The 24,337-nt window shown below is 35.0% G+C and overlaps 3 protein-coding genes across 3 annotated transcripts in view; 2 read left to right on the top strand and 1 right to left on the bottom strand.

Annotated features, from left to right (window-relative positions):
• LOC106118639 (putative ATP-dependent RNA helicase DHX30) overlaps nucleotides 1-4,837 on the top strand; it is a 22,664-nt gene extending 17,827 nt beyond the window's left edge. Inside the window, exons 20-22 of the mRNA XM_013313316.1 lie at nucleotides 3,477-3,669; nucleotides 3,973-4,046; nucleotides 4,619-4,837. Coding sequence (XP_013168770.1) covers nucleotides 3,477-3,669; nucleotides 3,973-4,046; nucleotides 4,619-4,823 — 472 coding nt within the window. The 3' untranslated portion in view covers nucleotides 4,824-4,837. The remainder of the gene's footprint in view (nucleotides 1-3,476; nucleotides 3,670-3,972; nucleotides 4,047-4,618) is intronic.
• Nucleotides 4,838-5,259: 422 nt separating this feature from the next.
• On the top strand, nucleotides 5,260-7,577 carry serpin-4 (serine protease inhibitor 4). The gene has a single exon (XM_013313433.1). It carries the CDS (start codon nucleotides 5,624-5,626, stop codon nucleotides 6,845-6,847), a length of 1,224 nt encoding a protein of 407 aa, XP_013168887.1. The 5' UTR covers nucleotides 5,260-5,623; the 3' UTR covers nucleotides 6,848-7,577.
• Nucleotides 7,578-14,719: 7,142 nt separating this feature from the next.
• Nucleotides 14,720-24,337, bottom strand: part of LOC106118504 (Hormone receptor 51) — a 21,246-nt gene continuing 11,628 nt past the window's right edge. The window contains exons 3-9 of the mRNA XM_013313164.1: nucleotides 21,416-21,530; nucleotides 17,987-18,123; nucleotides 17,485-17,575; nucleotides 17,285-17,393; nucleotides 16,905-17,019; nucleotides 15,612-15,731; nucleotides 14,720-15,133 (exon numbers count right to left, since the gene is read on the bottom strand). Of these exons, the coding sequence (XP_013168618.1) occupies nucleotides 14,895-15,133; nucleotides 15,612-15,731; nucleotides 16,905-17,019; nucleotides 17,285-17,393; nucleotides 17,485-17,575; nucleotides 17,987-18,123; nucleotides 21,416-21,530 (926 nt within the window). The 3' untranslated portion in view covers nucleotides 14,720-14,894. The remainder of the gene's footprint in view (nucleotides 15,134-15,611; nucleotides 15,732-16,904; nucleotides 17,020-17,284; nucleotides 17,394-17,484; nucleotides 17,576-17,986; nucleotides 18,124-21,415; nucleotides 21,531-24,337) is intronic.

Below are 24,337 nucleotides of genomic sequence, written 5' to 3'. Positions count from 1 at the left end.
TGTCCCCTCACTAATCATTCTGATAGTTGACTTTGTAACGAAAGCGCGTCATTCGCGCCAAAGCATACCTAATGTCTAAAAGTTCGTTATATTATTACAGCAGTTATTCACTTAAATAGTTCTCTTGCCCTTAGTGTCTACACTAAAATCCAAACATTCGCATTTAGTAAGATAGAGGAAAGATTTGTATTTTTGTATGTAACTAATAAACTCGAAAACTAATAGACCGATTTCAAAACTTCTTTTGTTATGAAAAAAACTTTATTAACACTGAGTGAGCTTGACTAAATTATTACTAGATTTTCTTTATTAAAATTACTAAATGCAAATGTTTAGATGGTTTGTTAGAAGGTATCTCCAATGCAGCTTCATGGAACTTGATGAACATAGTCTGGAAGAACACATAAGCTACTTATTAAGTTTTTAATTCTGCGCAGACATATTCGCGGGGAAGAAGTAGTTTTATATATTCTTATTAATTACAGAATACCTTTAGAACAAACAGTATTAAATTGTAAAATATACGCACCGCAAGAGAAAGTGGCGACATTTTTATCTCTGTTGCCGGAGCCTCCCACAGACAAGGCAATACGATTGGCCGTCAACGATCTCATTGATTTAGGTAATATTACCTTTTGTCTTGGTCTATAAAAGTATTTTTTCATACTATTATATTATATAACTTATCCTTATAATTAATATTAGGGAACTTACCCATTCTACGTGACCTATTTCTTTAGTTTTTTCGACCCCTCCCTCCATTAGGTGACCACTACGTGATTAAAATGTGAGCCCCCCGCTCCTGTGACTGACCGTAGTATTTTAAAGACTCCGCTCCCCCCTCCCTAAACGGGTCACGTAGTATGAGTACGTTCCCTTATCAGCTCCCTATACGTCCCCACTGAGAGGCTTGAAGCCTACCCTAAGCTAGTGACTACGCCATAGTCAATGGCCCAGTGCGGGTTGACTTCACACGTATCTTTGAATTTCTTCACATATATGTGCAGCACGATGTATTCCTTCATCGTAAGAACGTCGGATAAATGTACATATGTAAATCGTAAAACACGTTGGTACATGACGGGATTCGGCCCAAAGACCTGCAGATTACGATCAAGTGCTTAAGCACTGGGCCATTGATGATTATCGAGCGTCGGTGGCTTAGGGGTTAAGCTTTTGACTTTTAATCTGCAGGTCATGGGTCGAATCCCGACATGTACTAATGTGTTATTCGATTTCCGATTTACATGTGTACATTTATCCAACATATCTTCGGTGATGGAAAACATCGTGATGCTGCACATATTTGCGAAGAAATACACTAACTAGTCACTAACTTAGGGTAGGCTTCAAGTCTCTCAGTGTGGACGTATAGTGAGCTGATAATATTCACATTTCTTGAATCTATGTGTACTTATTTCCAATCTACAGTAATATAAAGCGGATGTTTTTTCCAGGGGCATTATCGCAATCAGAGAAATTAACTCGTTTAGGCATACTGTTATCCAATATGACGTTACATCCACGTTTAGGCAGCAGTTTGTTACATTCAGTTGTGTTAGGCAATACATTAGCTACAGCAAATATAGTCAGCCATTGTTCTGATAATGTAGAGTTATTCAGTAATGCACCAGACAGGAGAGAAGGTAAGTTAAATTAACAAAAAGTTTAAATATTACTAATATGCACAGTGTCAAATCATATGGTGGAGGGTATCAAATTGTAAGAAAAGTTACAAAGGTTAATGTAACTTTTAAACAAAAAGAGTTGGATTTTTTTTAGTATTTTTCTCCGTGTAGTTATCGTTCTGACTATACACCATTACTGTTTTATCGTTGAATTTTCCGCGTGTCCCAAAATATATATAAAATTGTCGTGTCACAATTTTCGTTCCCATACTCCTCGGAAACGGCTCGACCGATTCTCATGAAATTTTGTGAGCATATTGAGTAGCTCGGCCGACATCTATTTTTAATCCCGTGCGGACGGAATCGCGGGCGACGGCTAGTATATTATGTGTTTATTTCCTTAGAGATACGTGAAATTAAACGTAAATATTCCAACAATTCCGATCATTCCGCGTTCCACTGGATACAAGATGAATATGAAAGGACACTAAAAGAAGAAGGCTGGAGTGGAGTCAACGATTGGTGCGAGAAACACGGACTAAGGAAAGATAGGCTGAATTACGTTAAATGTAAGTAAATTAATATATTGATATATATAACTAGCGGACCCGACAGACGTTGTCCTGTCTACACGTCTTTAATTTGAATAAATTGTGAATCTTAACCATTCCCAGATCCCCTTGAACACACACAAAAAATTTCATCAAAATCGGTCCAGTCGTTTGAGAGAAGTTCAGTGACATACACACTCACAGAAGAATTATTATATATATAAGATTTGACTGTCTATATGTAAGGCCCTTTTAAATTTTCCAAACCTAACGATTTTAGTTGCTATGTGACTTACGTATATGTGTCATACCTAAAGACGCTACAATTTTTAAAATGGCGACGCAAATCTTAACAGTTTACATGTCGCTTTGTCTGTATTGACAATAGACGAATCACATCGAAGATTTAACGTTGTATTTTAGTTGACTGACATCAAAATCTCCTTTTAAAACATGACGATATGTTCAATAACATCAAGTACAGTCACGTTGGTTGTCGGTGTATCAATATTTAAACACATTCATAAGACCATAAAGAGCGTCAGTGGCTCAGGGGTTAAGTACTTGACTTGGAATCTACAGGTCTTAGGTTCCAATCCCGCCATGTAAAATGTGTTTTTACATATATACTTTTATCCAGAGTTTTTATCATGACATGTGTGAAATTAACCAATCCGCACTGGGTCAGAGTGGTTGACTATGACCTAGTCAGTAACTAAGGGTAGGCTCCGAGCTCCTCAGTGTGATGGAGGATAGTGTTGATGCATATCTCCAGTCAAGTTTATACATTCCAGCGATATCCAACCTACATTTGCAACAATTATTACAATCCAGTATCATAGTGGCTCACCCTGATGTGACAGAGTTGACGCGTTTCTCTGACATAGAGGAACTGTCAGCTGGAGCGTTACTGTCAGGTGTCAACTCTCTGTTGGTGACAAGGAGACATGTTCGTACTAAGGGCAAGCTTAGCACTGCTGTTGAATTGTTTACTAGGTAATGTACCTTGAGATAAAATTTAATATAATAACTAGCTGTTGCCCGCGACTCCGTCCAAAAAAAACATAATTTGTACCCTACCTGTTCTTCCAGACTATGTTCTATATGTAGTTCAGTCGTTCTGGAGATACCTTCAAAAAACATCCATCGATCTTAACTTCCAGAACGGCTGAATCGTATAGACGTAGAACACCGTCTCATAGAACTCATAGCCTATTTATTATTTTTTTTTATTTCGGGCAAGCAGTCACGGACAACAGCTATATGAGTATAGTTTAATTTAAAATTAACTTTTCAGTTCTGGTGAGAGAGCCCATATCGGCAGTGAGAGTGTTAACTATGGTATTAAGAAGAGAAAAGCCAAAACACAGTTACTAGCTTACTTTGGTGGTTATCATTCCACGGAGCGACGAGCTCTGGTAGTTTACAAAACGACGGTGGTATCACCACAGGCTGTACTACTCTTCTGCAATGGTGATATAGAAATAATGGTCAGTGTCTCTTTCTTGCATACTAAATTAGAACGAGACAACACCTTTTGTTATTCCCTAATATAAGAATTTGGTATAATACTGTCTCTCTCTTACATGGTAATTAAGAATGAGACAAGTTATTGTATATTGTTGTACAACAACAATATACAATAACTTGTCTCTTTCTGACATTATTGTGTTGAATGAAACAAATGCAGCTTGTCTTACACTATATCTCATATTTGATAATGTTACTATTGCGTTCTTCTTCTTATATATTGAGTTAGAACGAGACAATATAATATGTTATTTTTTTTACAGAGATCTGAAGAAAATGAAGATACTGCAGTATTAAGTCTGCCAAAACATAGACTACGTATACATGTGCCAGCCGAGTAAGTTTTTTTTTTCATATAACAGGGAAGTAGAGCCCGCGAAAAAGAAAGTAAGGTTTAAATAGTCTTTAAAATAAAAAAACTTTTTTAGATTTTTTACTATAGTGGCAGTATAACTTAATCCTTTGTCAGAAAAAAAATTAAATGTCAACCGATCTGTCACATCTGATATATTTTTTTTATATTATAAGATGGCAAACGAGCGAGCGGCCACTTGAAATCGCTGAAACAGCGAAGTGACCGTTGCCCATAGACATACGCAATTGCATATGCGTTGCCTACCATTAGTCTAGACGGAGGAGAGGATGCATGGAAAGGGAAAATATTTTGTTTCTTATCCGGAAAGTCCCCTTCCACTTCCCATCGTTTCCTTATAAGAAAAACTGTGGGAAGAGAAAGAGGACTGAATTAGGCCTCCGGGACGCACACTCATCAGACGAAACGCGGAATAGCTTTCACTTGAGGCGTGTCTTCTGTGTGGTCCTGGTATTTCACCAGGCGTGCCGGGACAATTCTCTCTACCACTCTCTCTATATTGTTTTTAATATGACTGTTTTTTTTTTAATTTACAGTCAAGCTGAGAGCATAATCAAAGCGCGAGAAATGCTTGGGAAGACATTCAAATATTATATCGAAAGAGATTTAAAATCTATAACTTATGATCAGGTTACAAATATATCAAGATTCAAGACCAGGTTGGTCAAGGCGGTCGCAAGAATACTCGTTGAAGCAGATAACGAAGATACCAACAATATAAATGATGAAGATTACAGATAAATAATTAATTAAAACAAAAGGTTTTTTATTAACTAGTACACATAATATTAAAGAAATGTAATTGGTATTCTTAGTACTTCTTTTCGAATTTTTGAAGATTTAATTGTATTTAAATACATAATTCTACAAAAAAAATTGTTCGCAACAATAACTGTAAACGATTATTTTAATTTATAGACCTCAACATTTCAAATAAACCTAAACAACCTTATAAAAATATAAATGAGAGTATAATTTTTAATTATTTCTGTGAAGATTGGGGAATGGAGTACGGGAAACCCGTCTATTAATTTTCTCTATTTAAATATTTTTGTGTACATAGTGTCAATCCTATATAATATATACAAATGTTGGACTTTCTATTCATTTTACTTTATCACTAAGGCATATAAAACGAAACAACAAAATGTAAATTTTAATCTTATCTATAATTGAATTTACATCTGTGAAAATTTTAATTGGTTTCAATCAAAGTGACAATGTCATTTGTCACCAATCAAATCACTTTCAAAAAGTGTGGGAACTGGAGGGAAGGCATTACTTATTATTCAATCAGTTTTAGTTTAGTTTTTCCGCTTGCATTAAAGGGAGACGGCCGCTTATTTACATATATAAATATTTGCTAATACAAGCAATCTTTAGTGAGGATATATTTACGTCGGAGCACAAAAACCGGTCATTCAGTATTAGTAGATTGGTTTACCTCGTCTAACGTGTGACATTGCATTCGGTCTTGCAAATGTGTTAATGATATTTATATTGTGAATATCTGTGTGTAAATTCAAGTTAAAACTATAACAATGCGCATAATCGCCTTTATAATTATCCTGTTCGGATTGTGTTATACTCAGACGAATATAAATCAAGCGAATCTTCATCATGGTCTCACGGAGAGAATTGGCAATTTTTCCATTGAAGTTCTTTATCATACGACCACGATGCAAAAGCAAGTTGAGAATCTTGTGATGTCTCCGTTTACACTATGGACAGTTTTAGCTGTAATTGCTGAAGGTGCTTCGGGTGAGACATTAAAACAAATAAGTCATGCAATAAGAGTCTCGCCAAAATTGAGAGCTAAAACTAGAGAAGATTTCCGCAACATCGCCCAATATCTTCAAGTAAACACTTCTACAATAGACTTAGAAAAGTTTAATGCAATTTTCGTTGATGAAAAAAAGTTGCCACTCAACGATTTTATTTCTATAGCAAATCAATATGATACTAAATTGGTAAAACTTAATTTTACTGGCAGTAAGACATCGGATTTAATAAATAGAGCTATTGATAATGTGACTCATGGGAAAATACCACATTTAACTGATCCTGGTGACTTTGGTGAGACGCAAATGATTTTGACAAGTGCTTTGTACTTCAAGGGACAGTGGACGGTACCTTTTAACAAAAGTTCTACAACAAAACAACCTTTCTATGACAGCCACAGTAAAAAGATGGGGGAAGTTAACATGATGTACAATAGACATAACTATCCATTTGCCAACATATTGGAATTGAACGCTAGAGTCATAGAAATACCTTACGGAAAGGAGAACCGTTTATCCATGCTAATTATGCTTCCTAATCCAGGTTTCTCTCTACAAGACATGTTTTTAAACTTCAACAATGTCCCATTAGATACAATATTTGAGAATTTAAAATTATCGACTGAAGAGTACGGAGATGAAGAAGTAGATTGCTTTATTCCCCGTTTCAAGATCGAATCAAGTCTAGATTTAACTGAAACATTAAAAAGACAGTTAAATATAAAAGATTTATTTGATGAATCTAAAGTTAGTTTACCGTTCATGTCAAGGATCCCAATGTATGTGACAAAAGTGTCACACAAGGCATCAATAGAGGTGACAGAAGAAGGTACGGAGGCAGCTGCTGTTACTGCTGCGGAGTTCACAAATCGTATCGGAGTTGCCAGGTTTGAAGCTAACAGACCTTTTTGCTATTTAATCATAGAGAAAACAACAAATTCCATTGTATTTGGTGGATTCTATCAATATCCATCTTTATTTTAATTCCTTAATTGACTATAAATTTTTTTAAATGTCAGAAACTGACCATTTGTTAAGAATATTTTTTATTTATTTTATTCTAAAGACCTTCATTTTATAATCTGTAAGACTACATTTAGATAATTTGAATTGTAAAATACTAATATTGTTACAAATCATAATTACTAGTTTCCATTGATTAAAATGCGTACAAAAATATATTTTTGTCCCCATTTTTTCAAAGAGAAAGAGAGAGGTAGGAATACATTTTTAATACATGAATTTCAATGTAACTTTACAGATTACTGCTGTTCAAATTTAGAATCAGTGAAACATAATTACAAAATACAGTTTTCAATAATATTTCCAATTGTACTTTCAACATTTTAGAGGCATTTTCTTGCCGTTGATTTAAATAATCTCAATTCTTTTGTTTTTCAAAGTATATAAGATTTAGGAAATATTTTACTATGAGTTTCCATTGTTAAAAAAATGTACAAAAACACTTTTATCCATTTATATATAACCTTTATATATTTAATCTTGAGCCTAAAAGATAGGCGATAAAAAGCCTAATTTCTGTCAGTGATATTATTTATAATATATAGTGACATCTCAAAAATCTTCAATGAAAAACTCTTTTATATAATTCTTAAAGATTTTTTACATGTATTTTGCAGTGGAAACATATGATAAATTTTGATGCTTGCTAATTTCAAATAACTAAATAATTTATAGTAAGTTTAAATGTGTTTTGTATAGATATGCTAATAATTAACTAATTTATATAAGCTTTTTATGGAACTGTGATAAATTTTGAGATCATAAAATTACAATTAAGACAATTTAATAAAAATAATAGAATAAACTAACTTGTTTTATTTATCTATAGCTAGCTGTCACCCGCGACTCCATGTAGTCTATGTGTTCTTCCAGATTATGTTCTACATCTATGCCAAATTTAATCAAACTCCATTGAGTCGTTCCGGAGATACCTTGTACACATCCATCCATCTAAACATTGGCATTTGTTATATTAGTCAGATTAATAAAATGATGAAATAATAAGCAATGTCAGTTTACTATCACATTAGACATATTATTACCATGTCCTCAGCGGTATTTCCAAAGAGTAACAACTTAGGGCCTTCAAGAAAAGAGCGTACCCCTTCCTTAAAGGCCGGCAACGCATCTGTGGTTCCTCTGGCGTTGCGGATGTCCATGGGCGTCGGGTCAAATAATATTAGGCAATGCGTTGCTCGTTTGCCCCCTTCTATAAAAAAATATAAACTGATAAATAGTAAGCCAAAGGAATGTCTTCTGACGTCTCGTCTAAAATGAAAGACAAGAATGACTATCTTTATATATATAATTCTTCTGTGAGGGTGTATGTCACTGAACTTCTCTCAAACGACTGGACCGATTTTGATGAAATTTTTTGTGTGTGTTCAAGGGGATCTGGGAATGGTTTAGATTCACAATTTTCATCAAATATTAACTTCATATTAATTTATTCAAATTAAAGACGTGTAGACAGGACGTCTGTCGGGTCCGCTAGTATTTTTCTAAGGCTAAAGCTGTTTTTCTAAGGCCATTGAGCTGAGCCAGTCTAAGAGCAAGGTAATAATTAAAATTGAAACATGTTTCTTTAATATTTGAAATTAGTATTTTGAAGATAAAGAAGTACGATCATAATATTGTAATTGTTTGCTTTTAAAATAACTTAAAAAAATCAGACAAGACAGTGATAACAATGTCAGAATTCTGAATAAAAAAATCAAAGGTCAACAAGCAAGCAACGAGTGTCATCAAACCGGATTAACAAGTTTTTTCATTTTTTTTATATTTTATCAATATCAGTTTAGTTATTTTAAGAACTCAAAGTAAACACGAATATACGTTTATTCTTATTTTTGTATAAAGCTGTCGCCCGCGACTCCGTCCGCGCATTATAAAAATGCTATTGGTGGCAGCGTTACATAGCCTAAAGCCTTCCTCTGTAAATGGACTATCCAACAAAAGAAAAATTTTTCAAATCGGACCAATAGTTCCTGAGATTTGCGCGTTTAAACAAACTCTTCCGCTTTATAATATTAGTATAGTCATTTTACAATCACAGTACGCTTCGCAAAGACCTCGATTAGTTCAAGGAAAACCCCGTGTTTTATATACACTATACTAGTCCTAACTAATTAATTATTATTTGATAAACTTCACAAAGTCGGAACAAATTTCCTGGTGACTTTGACAAATGGTTGTAATCCTTATAAATATGAGTCACTAACTTGTAAATACGTCTACAATAACATAACTTCCAATGACGTCAACAAAAACCTTAAAAATGTAAAGCTTAACTGTGACTTTGCAAGTTAATTGATGACCCGGAAATATATGTTTAAAAAGAAAAGGTCACAACGTTGGTTTTTGAGACCAAAATCTCTGTATAAAACATATCGCCATTCCTGTCATATCTTTGACAAAACATAATATGTTTTAAACAAGGATTTGGTCTCGAAAACCTACGGTAAGACAACAACGCAGCTGTAGCTCTTCTGGAACTGTGAATATCCATTATCAAATCGACTAAAATTAGACGATCAGCTGATCTTTTGCTTTCACCTAAAATATGTAAAGTGTATCGCAGGGGCAGTGGCACTTATCGTTGTTTTCTGAAACCAAAACACTGGATAAAACATCTATGTCTTGTCAAAGATAATCACAGTAATACGATATGTTTTAAACAGAGATTTTGGTCTCAGAAAACTACGGTAAAATTTCCTTGGTCACTTCACAATGTCATGTAACACAAAACTATAATACTGGACTCATCTAGAGACCTAAATGTTCATCAAACCATGTCCACCTTGGCATCATCTGTTGCATTGTGAAGCTGTCAACCTTTCCCATACAACAATGGCCACATAAAAAATGGCGGATGTTAATCATGTTATCTGTATCCGTCATGTTGAAAATCGTTGTGATCCTAATTCGATAATTATTTGAATTAAACCATGAAATTGTTCTATGCATTTTACTCTGAGTAACCTTGTAACCAGACTGCCAGGTACCATCCACACCTCGATGGCTGGCAATCCACAACTGTGCAGTTTTCGCGAAACTTCCTGCCTTGCACAGCCGCGTTGTGGTCTGTCTTCGGCGGTATTTCCAAACCGCTACGACTTAGGGTCCTTCAAGAAACGAGCATATCACCATCTCAAAGGCCGGCAACGCATCTGCGATTCTTCTGGTATTACAGAAGTTTATGGGCGACGTTGAACACCTTGATGTTGCCGCTGTTTTTATTTATAAGTTGTCAAACAAGTAAACGAACACCTCATAAGAAAAGGGAAAGGAAAGACTGAAATTGGTACTCCGCTTGGCCGGATTTATGAGTTATCGAACCTTAAACAAAGCGTTAGTAACTAAATTCAGCAATTACAATTTACATTTACTTTTATTTAAATAACCGAAAGTATTCGTTTTCTCAACAATGTTTTTAATAATACAAATTCTATCACGTTTTTATAACATTTTCCTGGGAAAAACCGACGTTAGGTTTCTACGCGTTATGTTCAATTGATTGAAGAATGCGTCATTCGTTACGTCATGATTTGGGACAATTTGCGCTTGATTAGTTACAACAGAGATCCGACTTTTTATATATTTTATTCTCGATTATCTGTTAAATATATATATATAAAATTATCATAAATTATTGTTTGTAATATATTTTTTACCTTGCAAATTAATTATTATGAAAAACATTTGCTGTAATCGAATGTTTTTCCTGCTTATAAGTGACTTACTACATTGTCCTTTCAACCAATAGACTAGAGCAGGTTACCTTGAACTCTTTTTGAATCTGATCCCAGATATGCGCAGGTTGTATCACGATGTTTTCCTTCGCCATAAAACGCGTGAAAAATGTAGATATGACATTCAAAAAACACATTGGTACATGATGATTTTTTTTTTGTCATAAGGTGGCAAACGAACGAACGGCCACCTGAAATCGCTGAAATAGCTAAGTGACCGTTGCCCATAGACATATGCAATTGCATATGCATTGCCTACCTTTAATCGACGGAGGAGAGGATGCACAGCAAGAAAATATTTTCCCTTTCCATGCATCTTCTCATCCGGAAAGTCCACTTCTACTTCCCATCCTTTCCTTATAAGAAAAAGGGTGGGAAGGGAAAGAGGACTAATTTTGGCCTCCGGGACACACACTCATCAGACGAAACGCAGAATTTCTTCCACTTGACGCCTGTCTTCTGTGTGGTCGTGGTATTAAAGCGGGCTCTACCACTGTTAGAATGAAAATGTACAGATTTCGGTCCGGTCCGGTCAAGCACTTAACAATTGCGTCACCGACTCTCAGAATAAAATATGTGAATAAAAATCTTTGTAATAATTTGTTGACAAACAACCTTATGAGTTGAAAGACTTAGAAAATATAATAATTACAGTTGATTTGTTATGCATAATCCTCACTAAAGTTACCCTTAGTAATCGCCTAACATTTTTGAATGCTTATATAACGAAAGTGGTGTAACTCGACTTTTTTTTCAGAGGGGAATGCTTTATGCATACTCCGCGCCCCGGGGGGGACGCGGTAGTTATGTGGGATTCTCCTCCATAGCGGAGGCATACCCACTAAACCCCTCTGTTCCTCCAACGCATTGAGACGGGACCACGGGCACGCTTTCGCTCTCGTCCGCGGCGGTGTAACTCGACTTGGAAATAGTCATGTATCCCATGCATTATACATACTTTGAAAACACTTTTCACCGTTAACAGGTTTAGAGAAATCAAAATATTTTTAAAGTTAACTGTTTCTATGTTCATTTAAGCTAATTTATTTAGATAAGCTGCAAGGTGCATGTTAAACGGGTTTTGTGAAATCTCTGGTGTTGATAATATTAACGATCCCGCATTTCAAATTTGAATTTTAATCACCAAAAAATACTCGGTACAGTCAGCAGCATAATATTATATTAGTTGTTTTAGACATTATTAGAATCATTTGGCGACAATGACGCGCTTTCGTTACAAAGTCAAGTGTCAGAATGATTAGTGAGGGGACATAAACGTTGACATTTTAATAAGGCTAGTGTTGTGCCGAACCACCGACATAGTGTCGGTTTTTCTTCCTAACAGTTACAAGAAACACTCATGCTACAAAACTTTAGAAACTTATATAGATCTTCGGTTTCAAAAATGTGCAAGTATTCATTGTTAAAAACATATTATACACGTATATACGTGCTTTTTTGTAAATTGAAATTTATGAAGCTTTGTGCTATTATGCTGACTGTACAGAATGTTTTTCAAAGATATTTTTTTTTGTATATTTCGATTGTAAAACCCACGAATGAATAGCGTAAAAAGTGAACAAGGAAACAATTTAAAGTTTCTAGTTTAGTTGCTGAAAGTTATATCATCAAAACAACAAAATTTCTCAGTAATCATAAAGATGTTATTCCCCTTTTGTATTAAGGAAAACGTAATCTACATAATACCAGGAACTACAATAAATATGTTCAAGTGTTATTTCGACAGCTTATATAAATAATAAATAATAATAAAATTCTTTATTGGGCAAAGAATAAACATTTTTCACAAAATTATGTGGGCTGTGTCCGGAACTAGCTGAAACTCTGTTTCAGGAGACAGCGCCTTCTTTTCTCTTATATATGTTCCCAAGTGTGCTCGGAGCTAGCGCGTCGTCAGCCGATAATTTAGGCTAGATTTACATAAAGGGGAGGGAGACAATGTAGTTAGCTAGAGATTGGGAAACTGATATGGTTTTTAAATGATCTATGTTGATTTATAGAGATTGTATTTAGTATTTCTAAGTAGTTTAATATACCTGTTTTAAATTTATACCGTGGGCTTATACGGCTGTACTTTTATAGAACACATGACTAATTTTTACATCAGTGGAAACACAGCCTGTTTTTATGTTTTATTAATCTGTGTATTTGCTAAATAGATATACATATATTGTTCTTGATATTACGTTTATTTTAATAACATAATTTGACGATATTTGATTATATTTTGGCAATTTAAATATTACTAAATAACTAAATATCTTAATTATAAAATCTATATTTATATTTAATTAATAATACAAAGAAAATCTACAAGCATTTATTTCTTTGCAATATAACAAATAATTCTACAGTTTTAAGAAATAATCATTTATTTATGCAATATTTTACTGTACACAATATTTAACAAATATGAAAATTATAGACCGACAAACTTATCCGACAATGTCAGGCAAGGTGTGACAAAGTATGTCTGTAGAGACTGACAAAATCATCTGACCCGATGGGCATAATAAGCAAAATTATGACAGCTCGCTAGCGCATTCCTGTCAATGACAAAAAAGCGTCAACAGATTATCAGATAGGCAATTGAAAATGACAGTTTTTGTTTCGTTCCGATTAAGACAAAGTGCATTCGTTTCGAAGCGATTTCATAACGAACTTCAAAAAATTGTAAGAAAAAAAGAAAGCAGACTTATTTAAAAACCACTCGCATATAAAAAAACATACTGAAAAAAAAACATTCTTCAACAAAATTGACTAAAAAGTAACAAAATTATCGTTATTTCGGAGTCGGTGTCAGCCCGATGTCTTACACCTATTTACGTTTAAGGTAGACCTAGATCTCCTTCTTTTTGTAGTTGGCTAAAAATATATAGAACTGGCGATAACTTTCGATAACTCACGTGATTGTCGCACGTCAGGTTCATACATTTTTGTAAATCGCTATGGAATCGCTACGAAGCAAATGCATTTTATCTCGACATCTATATTATAAATTCAAATTTATATTACCGCTACAAACGGCTACAGAGCGTCGAAGTGCCGAAAATCAAATAGGCACGTAATACTTATAGCCAGTCTGTTTATAGCTGTCATACTGTTGTCACTTCGTTTACCATTTATATATGCAAAGGTTTTACTTTGTGACAAACCTAACCAAGATAGTAGCGTCTTTCTCACCGGGTCAGATAAAGTAGTCGGACTATTATTATTTTCTAAATGTATCGGAATATAGCGTGGATTTTTACTGTCTAAAGATTTGTACAAAAAACATATAATAATTCTCACTTTTTTAAAATAAAAATCATGATTTCTTTACAAGTGGAAACTCACTATAAGATTACTTTTTAAACCGGTTTAAAGGGCTTTCACTATTAATGTTATGCATCTTAATTATATACAAATTATTCGATCTCGTGTGCTTTTTAATTGAAATAATCTTGTTTAATATGTTTCTATTTGAGTTTCCATTGATAGCAACTATACGGAGATATTTTTAATACACCTATTTATTTGGAGGCCTTGATTTTCGATTCTAGAATTTACTAAAGTTGACTAGAACACTATAAATAAAGCTATTTACATTTTCTTAACTAAAATTTACATACAAAAGAATAATAATATCATTTAAATATTAATTAAACATTACCTAATACACGTAGAACTATAAAAATTGAAGTTTTATACATAATTATATTTTTTTTTATAATGAATAAGCGAAAGCTATAAAAAAATTCCAACATGTTTTGTAAAATTTATTGGAATTTTTTTATACATTTGAAGACTCATTAAAGTTATTTCTTGGTTGATGAACATTAAAAAGATTTAAAAGTGATCTACGGAATTTTCATATTACATTATTTTGTGCTGTCATTTATGGTCCTTCGAGCCAGATTCCGTTTCCATCTTAAAAGTTAAAGTGTGTTAACCAATTTGCATATATTATAACTGTTGCCTGCGACTCCGTCCGCGCGGAATTGTAAAACCTAATTTTTAGCCTATGTGTTCTTCCAGACTATATTCTACATCAGTGCCAAATTACAGCGTGATCCGTTAAGCTGTTCTGGATATACCTTCAAACATCCATCCATCTAAACATTCGCATTTATAATATATAGTAGGATTTAAAGGAACAGGCAGTTTAATATTCCCCTTCTCATACATATTGACAAAGTAAAGTGTACTAGAGAAGCAAAGCATTGAAAGAGAAAGATGTGGTCCCTCGAGGCGGATCAATTCTTGTACATATCAGCGAGTACCTTCTCCATGGGCGTGTGTCCAATAGTCTTGGCGAAGAACTCGATCTCGAGGAGGTGGGGGGGCACGAGACGCAGCAGCGGCAGCAGCAGCAGCAGGCGGCCGAAGCGCGCGGGCGCGGCGCCGTGTGCTGTGCGCGCGTGCGTCATCAGCATCACCTGCGCCTGGTCCTGCAGGTTCTCGATCTGCAGCGGGTCCTTCAGTCCTCGCGTCTCTACAACCATATACCTAAGCTTACAATGGGACTTTATTCTTACGCAGATCTTAAAAATGCAGTGCTGATAGGCGACCGCCCCAGGCATTAGACTGAAAGGGGCCCAATAGGTCTGCAAATTTTCTCTATCTATTGTTGAAAATAAAACGACCACTGCCCATAGATATTCGCATATACAGATGCGTTGCCTACATTTAATCGATAGAGAGGGGGCATACAGAAATAAGATAATTTCCTTCCTAAGCGTCTTCTTCTCCGCCTAATCAACCTCATCATCTCATTGTATCAATTACTAGAAAAGAGTTGGAAGGACGCTAAAATTAGACCTCCAGCATACACATTCATCGGGACTGTAGGTGAAATTCACTTGAGTCGTGCATCTATGCAAGAAATATTATTGCACGCTCTTATCACTGCTAAAATTATCTAGAAAAGGAGCTAGGATTTATCTATAGTGTGTGGTTGTAACAAAACTTACCAGATTTAAACAGTACGATGGCTTTCATGCAGGCGAACTCCGCGGGATCAACCAACACAGCGCGGTAACGAGCCAACACGTCGCGTAGACGACGCAGCGTCGCTGAGTTCACACCGCTCTCTAGAATCAACGATTTTTTATTTAACACGTTAGCTGCCATGTCGGACTATATGTCCGACAAGCTAATGTTTCAATCAGGCTGTGTCGGACTATATGTCCGACAAGTCATACTTCCATTCAACACTTCGCTGTGGCTTGTCGGACGCTTTTTAATCAAATTGTTGTATACATCGTGACCCGCAAGGCCCCGTTCAAATGGTTTTGGACAAAATTAAAAAAAAATCGTTTTTCGAAAAATCATTCTAGCAGCTAACGTGTTAAATATTGTTTTCTTTTATAAGCAGAAGACAGATATAATAACTACTCTTTGTGATGACATTTTTTTTTAATCTACTATCACTTTTTAACATTCTATGAACTCTTTGTTAACAACTGTCGCCCGTAATTCCGTTCGCGTGGTATTAAAAAAATATTAGGCTATGTGTTCTTACAGACTATATATCAAATTTCATCGTGATTTGTTCAGTCGTTTTGGAGATATCTTCAAACAAATATCTATTCTTCCATCTAAACATACATCCAAACATTTGCATTTATAATAGTAAGATAAAGAACGAAAATTGGTTGGTTTGTTACCGTTAATCTATTCATATCAACTATAAATAGGATTTGGATAATTCTTTTTGCATTTAAAAGCTCAATTATTAAGAAAGGTTATAAGGTATTTAATATCACGCTACTATTCTACTCTACTATACTATATACTATAGCGTCGGTGGCTCAGGGGTCAAGCACTCGACTTGCAATCTGCAGGTCCTGGGTTCGAATCCCGCCATGTACCAATGTGTTTTTCGATTTCCGATTTACATATGTACATTTATCCGACGTTCTTACGGTGAAGGAAAACATCGTGATGCAACTTGCACATATCTGAGAAGAAATTCAAAGATATGTGTGAAGTCAACCAACCCGCACTTGGCCAGCGTGGTTGACTATGGCCTAATCACCCTTAACTTAGGGTAGGCTCCGAGCCCCTCGGTGGGGACGTATAGTGAGCTGATGATAATAATTCTTAGGGGCTGAGCAAAGTAAAAAAAATACTAACACGAAACAAGTGAAGCTGTGAGAAAAGGTTAGTAGATATTTCATGTGTATTTTCTTTAATTTTTATTCTGTAAGTTCCTACTAATAAATTACATAGTTGCAAGAATTTATGTTTCTTTATTTTTTTACCTTGATCTGTCTGTTCGCTGCCAAAGAGCGCTGCGCATGCGGCATCTAGCGGCAGACACCATTGTATGGCGTTCAGTAAGAATAACTCTGACCAGGCTTCTTCCAGTAAGATTACCTAAAAAAAAACAAATATACTAACAACATTTAAATAAATGCTTTCTTTTTTAATTTGTTTTAATTTGTACTTCCCCAAAATGATAAGCGCCATCTTTTGGTGAGAATTAAGATTTATTTGTTCAAAATGAAAATTAATATTTCATTTCTTTGATAGATGGCGTTAAAATAGTTTTACATTAGACAAGCAAGGAATGAAAATGTTTTTTAGGAATATAGCTAGAAATTAAAGCTTTATCAAACAAATAGAAGAAAGTTAAGCATACTTGATCTCTGAAAGCCAAACTGGCAAATGAAGGCAGATTCTTAGCCCATTTAACCGCCATAAATAGAAGTCGCGCCGCTGTTTCTGCTGAACTTTCCACTCCCAACGGTCTAGAAATAAAAATATTTAAATGCATATTATTTTATTTGAATTTCATGTGTAATATTAGAAAATACTGCAACAAAGAAATTTATAAATTACCTGTATGGGGGACAGTTTTGTGGATAATTGGTTATCGCAGGCGGGGAGTAAGATGTAGAATCTTCTTCGTTAGTCACGTCGATACTGTCATCTGTGGATAAATTTAAAATGGATAAATTAGATTTAAGATGAATATTAAGCAATTTGTTCAAGTGAAATAATTAGTACTGACATCTAGTGGCGAATAGTAACAAAAGAAAACAATAGTTTTCAATTTTCATAAATAGATGGCAGTAAATAATCATTGTAATTTTTAAATTTTATTTTTGGCTATTTTAGTGTTATTTCCACTAATCTGTATAAATATATCTTTGCTTGGAGACAGCTTTTGCATTATTCCGCCTTAAACATGTCCGTTGATGTTAATAACAAAATTAAATCTCAATTATTAGTTCAAATCACAACGACCACAAACGACCATTAACGTCAAGATGGCGGAAATCAAATAGGCACAAAATACCATAGATTATAGCCTATGCGTTTATAGATGTCAGATGTTTACCGTCACTGTCAGAGTGGTGTTCATCGTGGTGGTCTCGGGAGGAGTCTGGTTGGGGCGGCGGCGGCAGCGGTGCGTAATGCGGTGACAGTAATGGATACCGCGCCGGAGACAGCGCCATCGCGAGCGACACCGGCGGTCTGCGGAAACATAATTACAGATTGCATCAAAGGAACTTCATACACAGGGCAATGCCTGTAAAACCTGACGAGCTTACTCGTTAAGGGTTACGCAATACAATGTTATAGAGATTTATCTGTCATCGCCAAGATCAGTCGCTCGCATATTTGTCAATATCATCGGGAAAAAAACTGCTGTGATTTTCCTCGTCTCTATTGACAGAAAAGACAACTTGCGAAAACAATGGAACGTTGTTTAGAAATTCACGATTGGATGTATTTAATAAAAATAAGATCGAAACCCAAACTGATTCTTTTTCTTTAAAACCTTATCAGCGATTTACCTAATTTGTTATTTCATTTTGTTTGTCTACCCAGGGCCGGAAATATAGTAAGATGTGAATGGGCCACTGTCCAAGGCGCTGGACAGAATAGAACGCCATAGGTTTGCAAATTACAAAGTATCATGTCACCTTTGTAACTTCCCCCATCCGAAAGGCATGGTAAAAAAAGTGAGGGCGTGGAAATATCACCCTAAGTGCTACGAGAGGTAAACCGTTACTGTTTTTACGCACTTTCATGAAAAAGAGATGAATTTTCAGCGAACAAAATAAATAAAACAAAAGTGTTATCACTAAATATACTTAAATTGTGTCAGAGTTCATCAAACAGAAATAAAAATACATTTCATCTTCAAAAACACCATAAGAATATCCATCCCTTAACACATTTACATAATGAATTCACTCGCGCTTTTATACAGTACTATCCACTTACTAGGATTAGATCATATTTTTTACGACTACCCACACTGCCAAATGTACGCTCGTTATTTTTTATATCTACCCGCAATGAATATGAAATTGTATTATGAAAGATATTATGAATCTGTTTATTTGGTTCATTTTTGTAACTTTGAATACTTATAAATAAACCCGTTTAGCCAACCTTATTATACTACTAGCGATTCTCGCGAATCTGTCCGAGCGGAATTAAAAAAAAACATAATTAGCTTATGCATTCTTCCAGACTATGTTCTACATCTATGCCAAATTTCAGTAGGATCCGTTCAGCCGTTCTGGAGATGCCTCCAAACAAACATCCATCTATATATACATTCGCATTTATAATATTAGTATGATTGCATTTCAATTTGTCTCACAATTTTCTTAAAACATGATATAAAGTAACGGCTGCTATGTTTAGAATTTAATGTTCTCTTGTTTAGTGTGTTCTGGCTTGATAGAAAAATAACAATAAAACATAGCTTAACTTACTCTACATGAGAGACTTTCATAGATGCAAGAGTTAGACTCTTCATACACAACGCCTTGAAACCCGGTGATTTGTCGTTGGTTTCTGTGATCAAAATTCCTGTTTCAAACATATCTTTGTCATTATCTTTGACAAAACAGAGACAAGAATATATTATAAACAGGGGTTTTATTCTCAGAAGCCCACAGTTTGGCGTAAAGACTTACGCAATACAATGTCATAGAGGTTCCGTTGCTGACATTTCTGTCATCGCCAAAGCTAGTCCCTCGCAATATGTTTGTAACGATTGTCGAGAGAAGTCACTGCGATTTTTAAGATGGCGAAACAAATCTATACAGTTTTTTTATATAAAATGGTGGCAAACGAGCGAGCGGCCACCTGAAATCGCTGAAATAGTGAAGTGACCGTTGCCCATAGACATATGCAATTGCATATGCGTTGCTTACCTTAAATCGACGGAGGAGAGGATGCACAGAAAGAAAATATCTTCCCTTTCCATGCATCCTCTCATCCGGAAAGTCCACTTCCACTTCCTTATAAAGAAAAGGATGGGAAGGGAAAGAGGACTAAATTAGGCCTCCGGGACGCACACTCATCAGACGAAACGCGGAATTGCTTCCACTTCACGCCAGTCTTCTGTGTGGTCGTGGTATTTCACCGGGCGAGCCGGGACAATTCGTGCGAAGATGTTAAAGCGGGCTCTACCACTGTTACAGTTGACATACGTCGCGTATTTCGATGAATTATGTTGCTTTGTTTGTTGTTTTAAATCGATGTCGTAGTTATTAAGTTAATCCAAAATATGTTTGTCCTGTATAATAGTATATAAAGATGAGATATATTTAAAGTGATCTATTAATATATAGGGGTACATCCCTGACGTCAAGTGATCCAACCGTGCGGATCAAGTCTCAAGCGACCGCATCTCGTCAAACGTGGGGTCGATACGGGTGACTGCGTTGACTAGGGTATACGGCATAGTATCTTCATAAATACTATAATTAATAATATAGATAATCAAGGGACAGCTTACAGTGGTAGAGCCAGTAAAATCTTCCAATAATTTGTTAGAGCGGTGAATTACCAAGACCATACTCACAAGGCAGCACAAATCTTGGAAACTCGGCGATTTTAGTCGTTAAACGACTTTAAATGACATAAAGGATCGTACACGGCACGCGTCGCCGAAATTTCTATATGTCACAACCAATTGCAGTCGTTCGCAACTTGTTTGTCAAGATTTTTTGATACTTTTTTGACAATGACTGGGGGGCGCTAGTGAGCTATCATAATTTAGTTTGTCACCCACCAGGTCACATAATTTAGTCGGTTTATTTTATGTTTAGTTATTTCAGTTATCAAAGCTCTCTCGCTTCACTGATATTTTCAGTATATGACTTCTCTTTCAGAAACTGCAACACTTTTGTTTCATTCCTTTGTTGGAGCAAATGCAGTTGAAGGATGTTTCTTGTTGCGGAAATAACAGGACTACGTGGCATATTGCTTTTAATAATAAGTTTTATTTGTTTTAATTTATTATATTTTGAATTTTAATTAGAAGTTCTAGAAATACTTTTATATAAAACTAGCAGTCGTCCGCGATTTCGTCCGCGAAGGATTGAAAGACAGTAATCGATACTGACCTACTGTATATGTTTATAAAATTTCATAAAAATCGGTCAAGCCCTTACGACAGAGTATGGTAACTAACATAGTAACGAAAGTGAACACGAGAATTTTATGTATAAGATGCACAGAATCATAACATCAAATTGATATGACAAACAGTTTTTCACAGCTAAATACTCCGATGTTTAAATTGCTATTCCTGTGTTTAAGGCAAATCTCAAGTATGTTTATATCTCGCTACCCTCCGAGCTCAAGCACCCGACGCAACAATACCCAGTACATCATAACCGGTCATCGTCCACATTGCAACTGCTCATACCCAACCTCCAGAGGCTTCATCAACCATCACGCCGGAACACGATGTTACATGTTTTAGTACAGTGTAAACTTAATTATAGTTGGTACTCACCCAAAGACTCCAACAGCAACAGCCGCCTCTCGCAGCGCTCTCTCTTGGTCCATATCTCTGAGTGCTTCAGGTCGTATGGTAGCGGTGTTTCGTGGCTGTCTCTCGTTCTGTACAGCTGTTGTAATAAATTTAATTTCATTAGCAAAGTCCTGACAGCCACGGACAGGTCGGAAGAAGAGTTATTAGTAATTCGAAATATGTTACACATCTACAGGGTGTTTGATTTCAAAAACAAGTATTGAGTGTAAATTATTTAATGTAAAAATTTTACGTAAGTTTTAAAGTAAGGTTAAGTTAAAGTAAATTGTATAGTTATGTATAAAACATGACTGTAAAAGGTACGTTGGACGTCAGAGAAGGCAATAAAATCAAATAGGAGTCCTCTGCCATCCCCTTGTGGGTGAATGGGTGGGGGTTGGGGGTGGAATCGATTGACGTTAACTAGGATGCGGTACGTGCTCTGCGATCACTTTTTTATTTAGTTTTTAAAATCGTATATTTTTGTAAAAAAAAAGGTTTTTTTTTCTCTTCTAAGCGATTGACATAAAGTTTATGTCTTGGATGTTTTTATCAACCAATTGAATATTTTTTTTTATGGAATAATGAGTAATTTGTGTTATTTTTTACTACAGAGACTTTGTTCGTGCGAAATTAAAATAAATTTAGTAAAAAATAGAGCCTATCCTAACCACCTAATCACCTGTGGATACTGTAGCTTCTCAACAGTAAAAGCATGTTTTAAGTCGGTTTAGTAGTTTTGAAGCATATTTAAGGCAAGCGATCAAATATTTTTTTTATATTATATTAGTATAGAAAACCAGCGCTTGACAAGATTCCATCTGATGATTATGTGACAAAAAAGGTACTCTCTAGTTAAACCTATCATTTGAAGTCAGGTTTTTTTTTATTTAATTCAAAGTATAAGTCATAAGCCTATGCGATGTTATGGCTTAGATTTTATTTTAACATATTATAGCATATAACTCTTGCAGCGTAATATCATCAGATAAAAAAATATAACGGTGTTTTTCACATATTACATGTTCTTTTTTTAAAATCAGATTTTTTTTTATCCGGGTTAAACTTTACCGCATTAAATGCCAACGTTATACAGAAAAGGGGGTTCGAATGAAAGAGTAGAGCACTTTATATCCGAGCCGGGTGTTACGTGACCGGATACCCGGCTCGATTCACTGCCCGGATAAAGTCGCGATCAATCATATCCGGCGGGATTTTATATTTCCGAAGATGTTATCTAGGAATACTGTCTTTTCCTATCTTTACGATATTTTATGTATGAAACATAATATAAATTTTATTATACCTCAAAATTTTACAGGTTAAAAGCGATTTTAAATTGGATTAACTCAATTAAACAACATACATATAAGCGAGTAATTACTTGAAGAATTGTTCAAGTACTGAAATAAATCTATTTATAACACTTATAACTACGGAGTTGTTTTTTTTTAATGGAGTCAAAACTCAATTTTATTGTGAATTTATTTAATTTTAATTTTACTTATTCGTATTAGGATAAATAACAAGAAAAAAATCAGTAATAAAATAAAATATTGAACTTTGAAACACTCTGTATATAATATTATTTATTAATAGTATCGACATACTAGTTAAGATAGTGGTGGAAAGTCACCCGTCCCTCTCTGCGCCGGAAGTGAGAATCAAAGATGGCTGCGGCCGGATGTGGGAGTGGCCGGCTTTAGTTAGGGGGACAACTAGTGTGTGCGAGGTGTTATCTTATTTGTATTGAAGTTAATTTAACTGAGTATTTTAAATGATTATGAAGAAAATATTAAATAGCTAAGAAATAGTAAAACAAACTTGAAATATATTTTTTGCAATACTATAAATTCAGTAAAAGTTGTAAGCAAATTATTTTTTTGGAAATAAATTTTCCTGGTTAATGATCTGCATTTTTATAGTTACAAAGAACGTTCTTTTAAATTAAACTGTACAATTAAAAAAAATTGTCTGTGAGTTTGTCAACGTTGAACAAAAAAATCTTTTTTTTTTATATATCATAAGGCGGCAAACGAGCACCTGATATCGCTGAAATAGCGAAGTGACCGTTGCCCATAGACATACGCAACACATATGCGTTGCCTACCTTTAATCGACGGAGAAGAGGATGCACAGAAAGAAAATATCTTCCCTTTCTATGCATCCTCTCATCCGGAAAGTCCACTTCCCATCCTTACCTTATAAGAAAAAGTTAGGGAAGGGAAAGAGGACTAAATTAGGCCTCCGGGACGCACACTCATCAGACGAAACGCGGAATAGCTTCCACTTCACGTCTGTCTTCTGTGTGGTCGTGGTATTTCACCGGGCGAGCCGGGCCAATTCGTGCGAAGTTGTTAAAGCGGGCTCTACCACTGTTAGACCACCACCACTGGTAGTGTACTAACAAATATCATAATTATACGGTGATAGTGTAGCTTCCCAACAGTTAAAGAATTCTTCAAATCGGTTCATTAGTTTCGGAGATAATATTAGCACAAATAAAAGACATATATTATTGGGAACTACTAAAAAGATTTAAAAATGAATGCGCCTTTTTGCAGAAAAAATAAAAAGTTCATGAAACATTATAAAATCAAAGGGATCAGGTGCAAGTTCTCATCTGCAACTCCACGAATCAAATCGAAATCAAACGAATGGGATGTATCTCTTTCACTCTTATACGAAACTACATATGCCTACTCTTTCTTTTTTTTTGCCAAATTGATTCGATATTTATCGCTTTCTAATACAATTGATTTTATACTTTATGACAAACGTGTTTAAGTTTTAAATCGATTGAACTGTATTTATAAAAGATGAACAATTGTGACAACTGAAAAATCGACCTTCACGCATTAGAAATTGGATTTATGTTCGCTAAATGTTAAAGTTATAAATCCG

This window comes from Papilio xuthus, unplaced genomic scaffold (genome assembly GCF_000836235.2).
Source record: "Papilio xuthus unplaced genomic scaffold, Pxut_1.1 DF827570.1, whole genome shotgun sequence".
Classification (NCBI taxonomy): domain Eukaryota; kingdom Metazoa; phylum Arthropoda; class Insecta; order Lepidoptera; family Papilionidae; genus Papilio; species Papilio xuthus.
The sequence above is the reverse complement of the archived record's forward strand: the minus strand, read 5'-3'. Positions and strand labels throughout refer to the sequence as shown.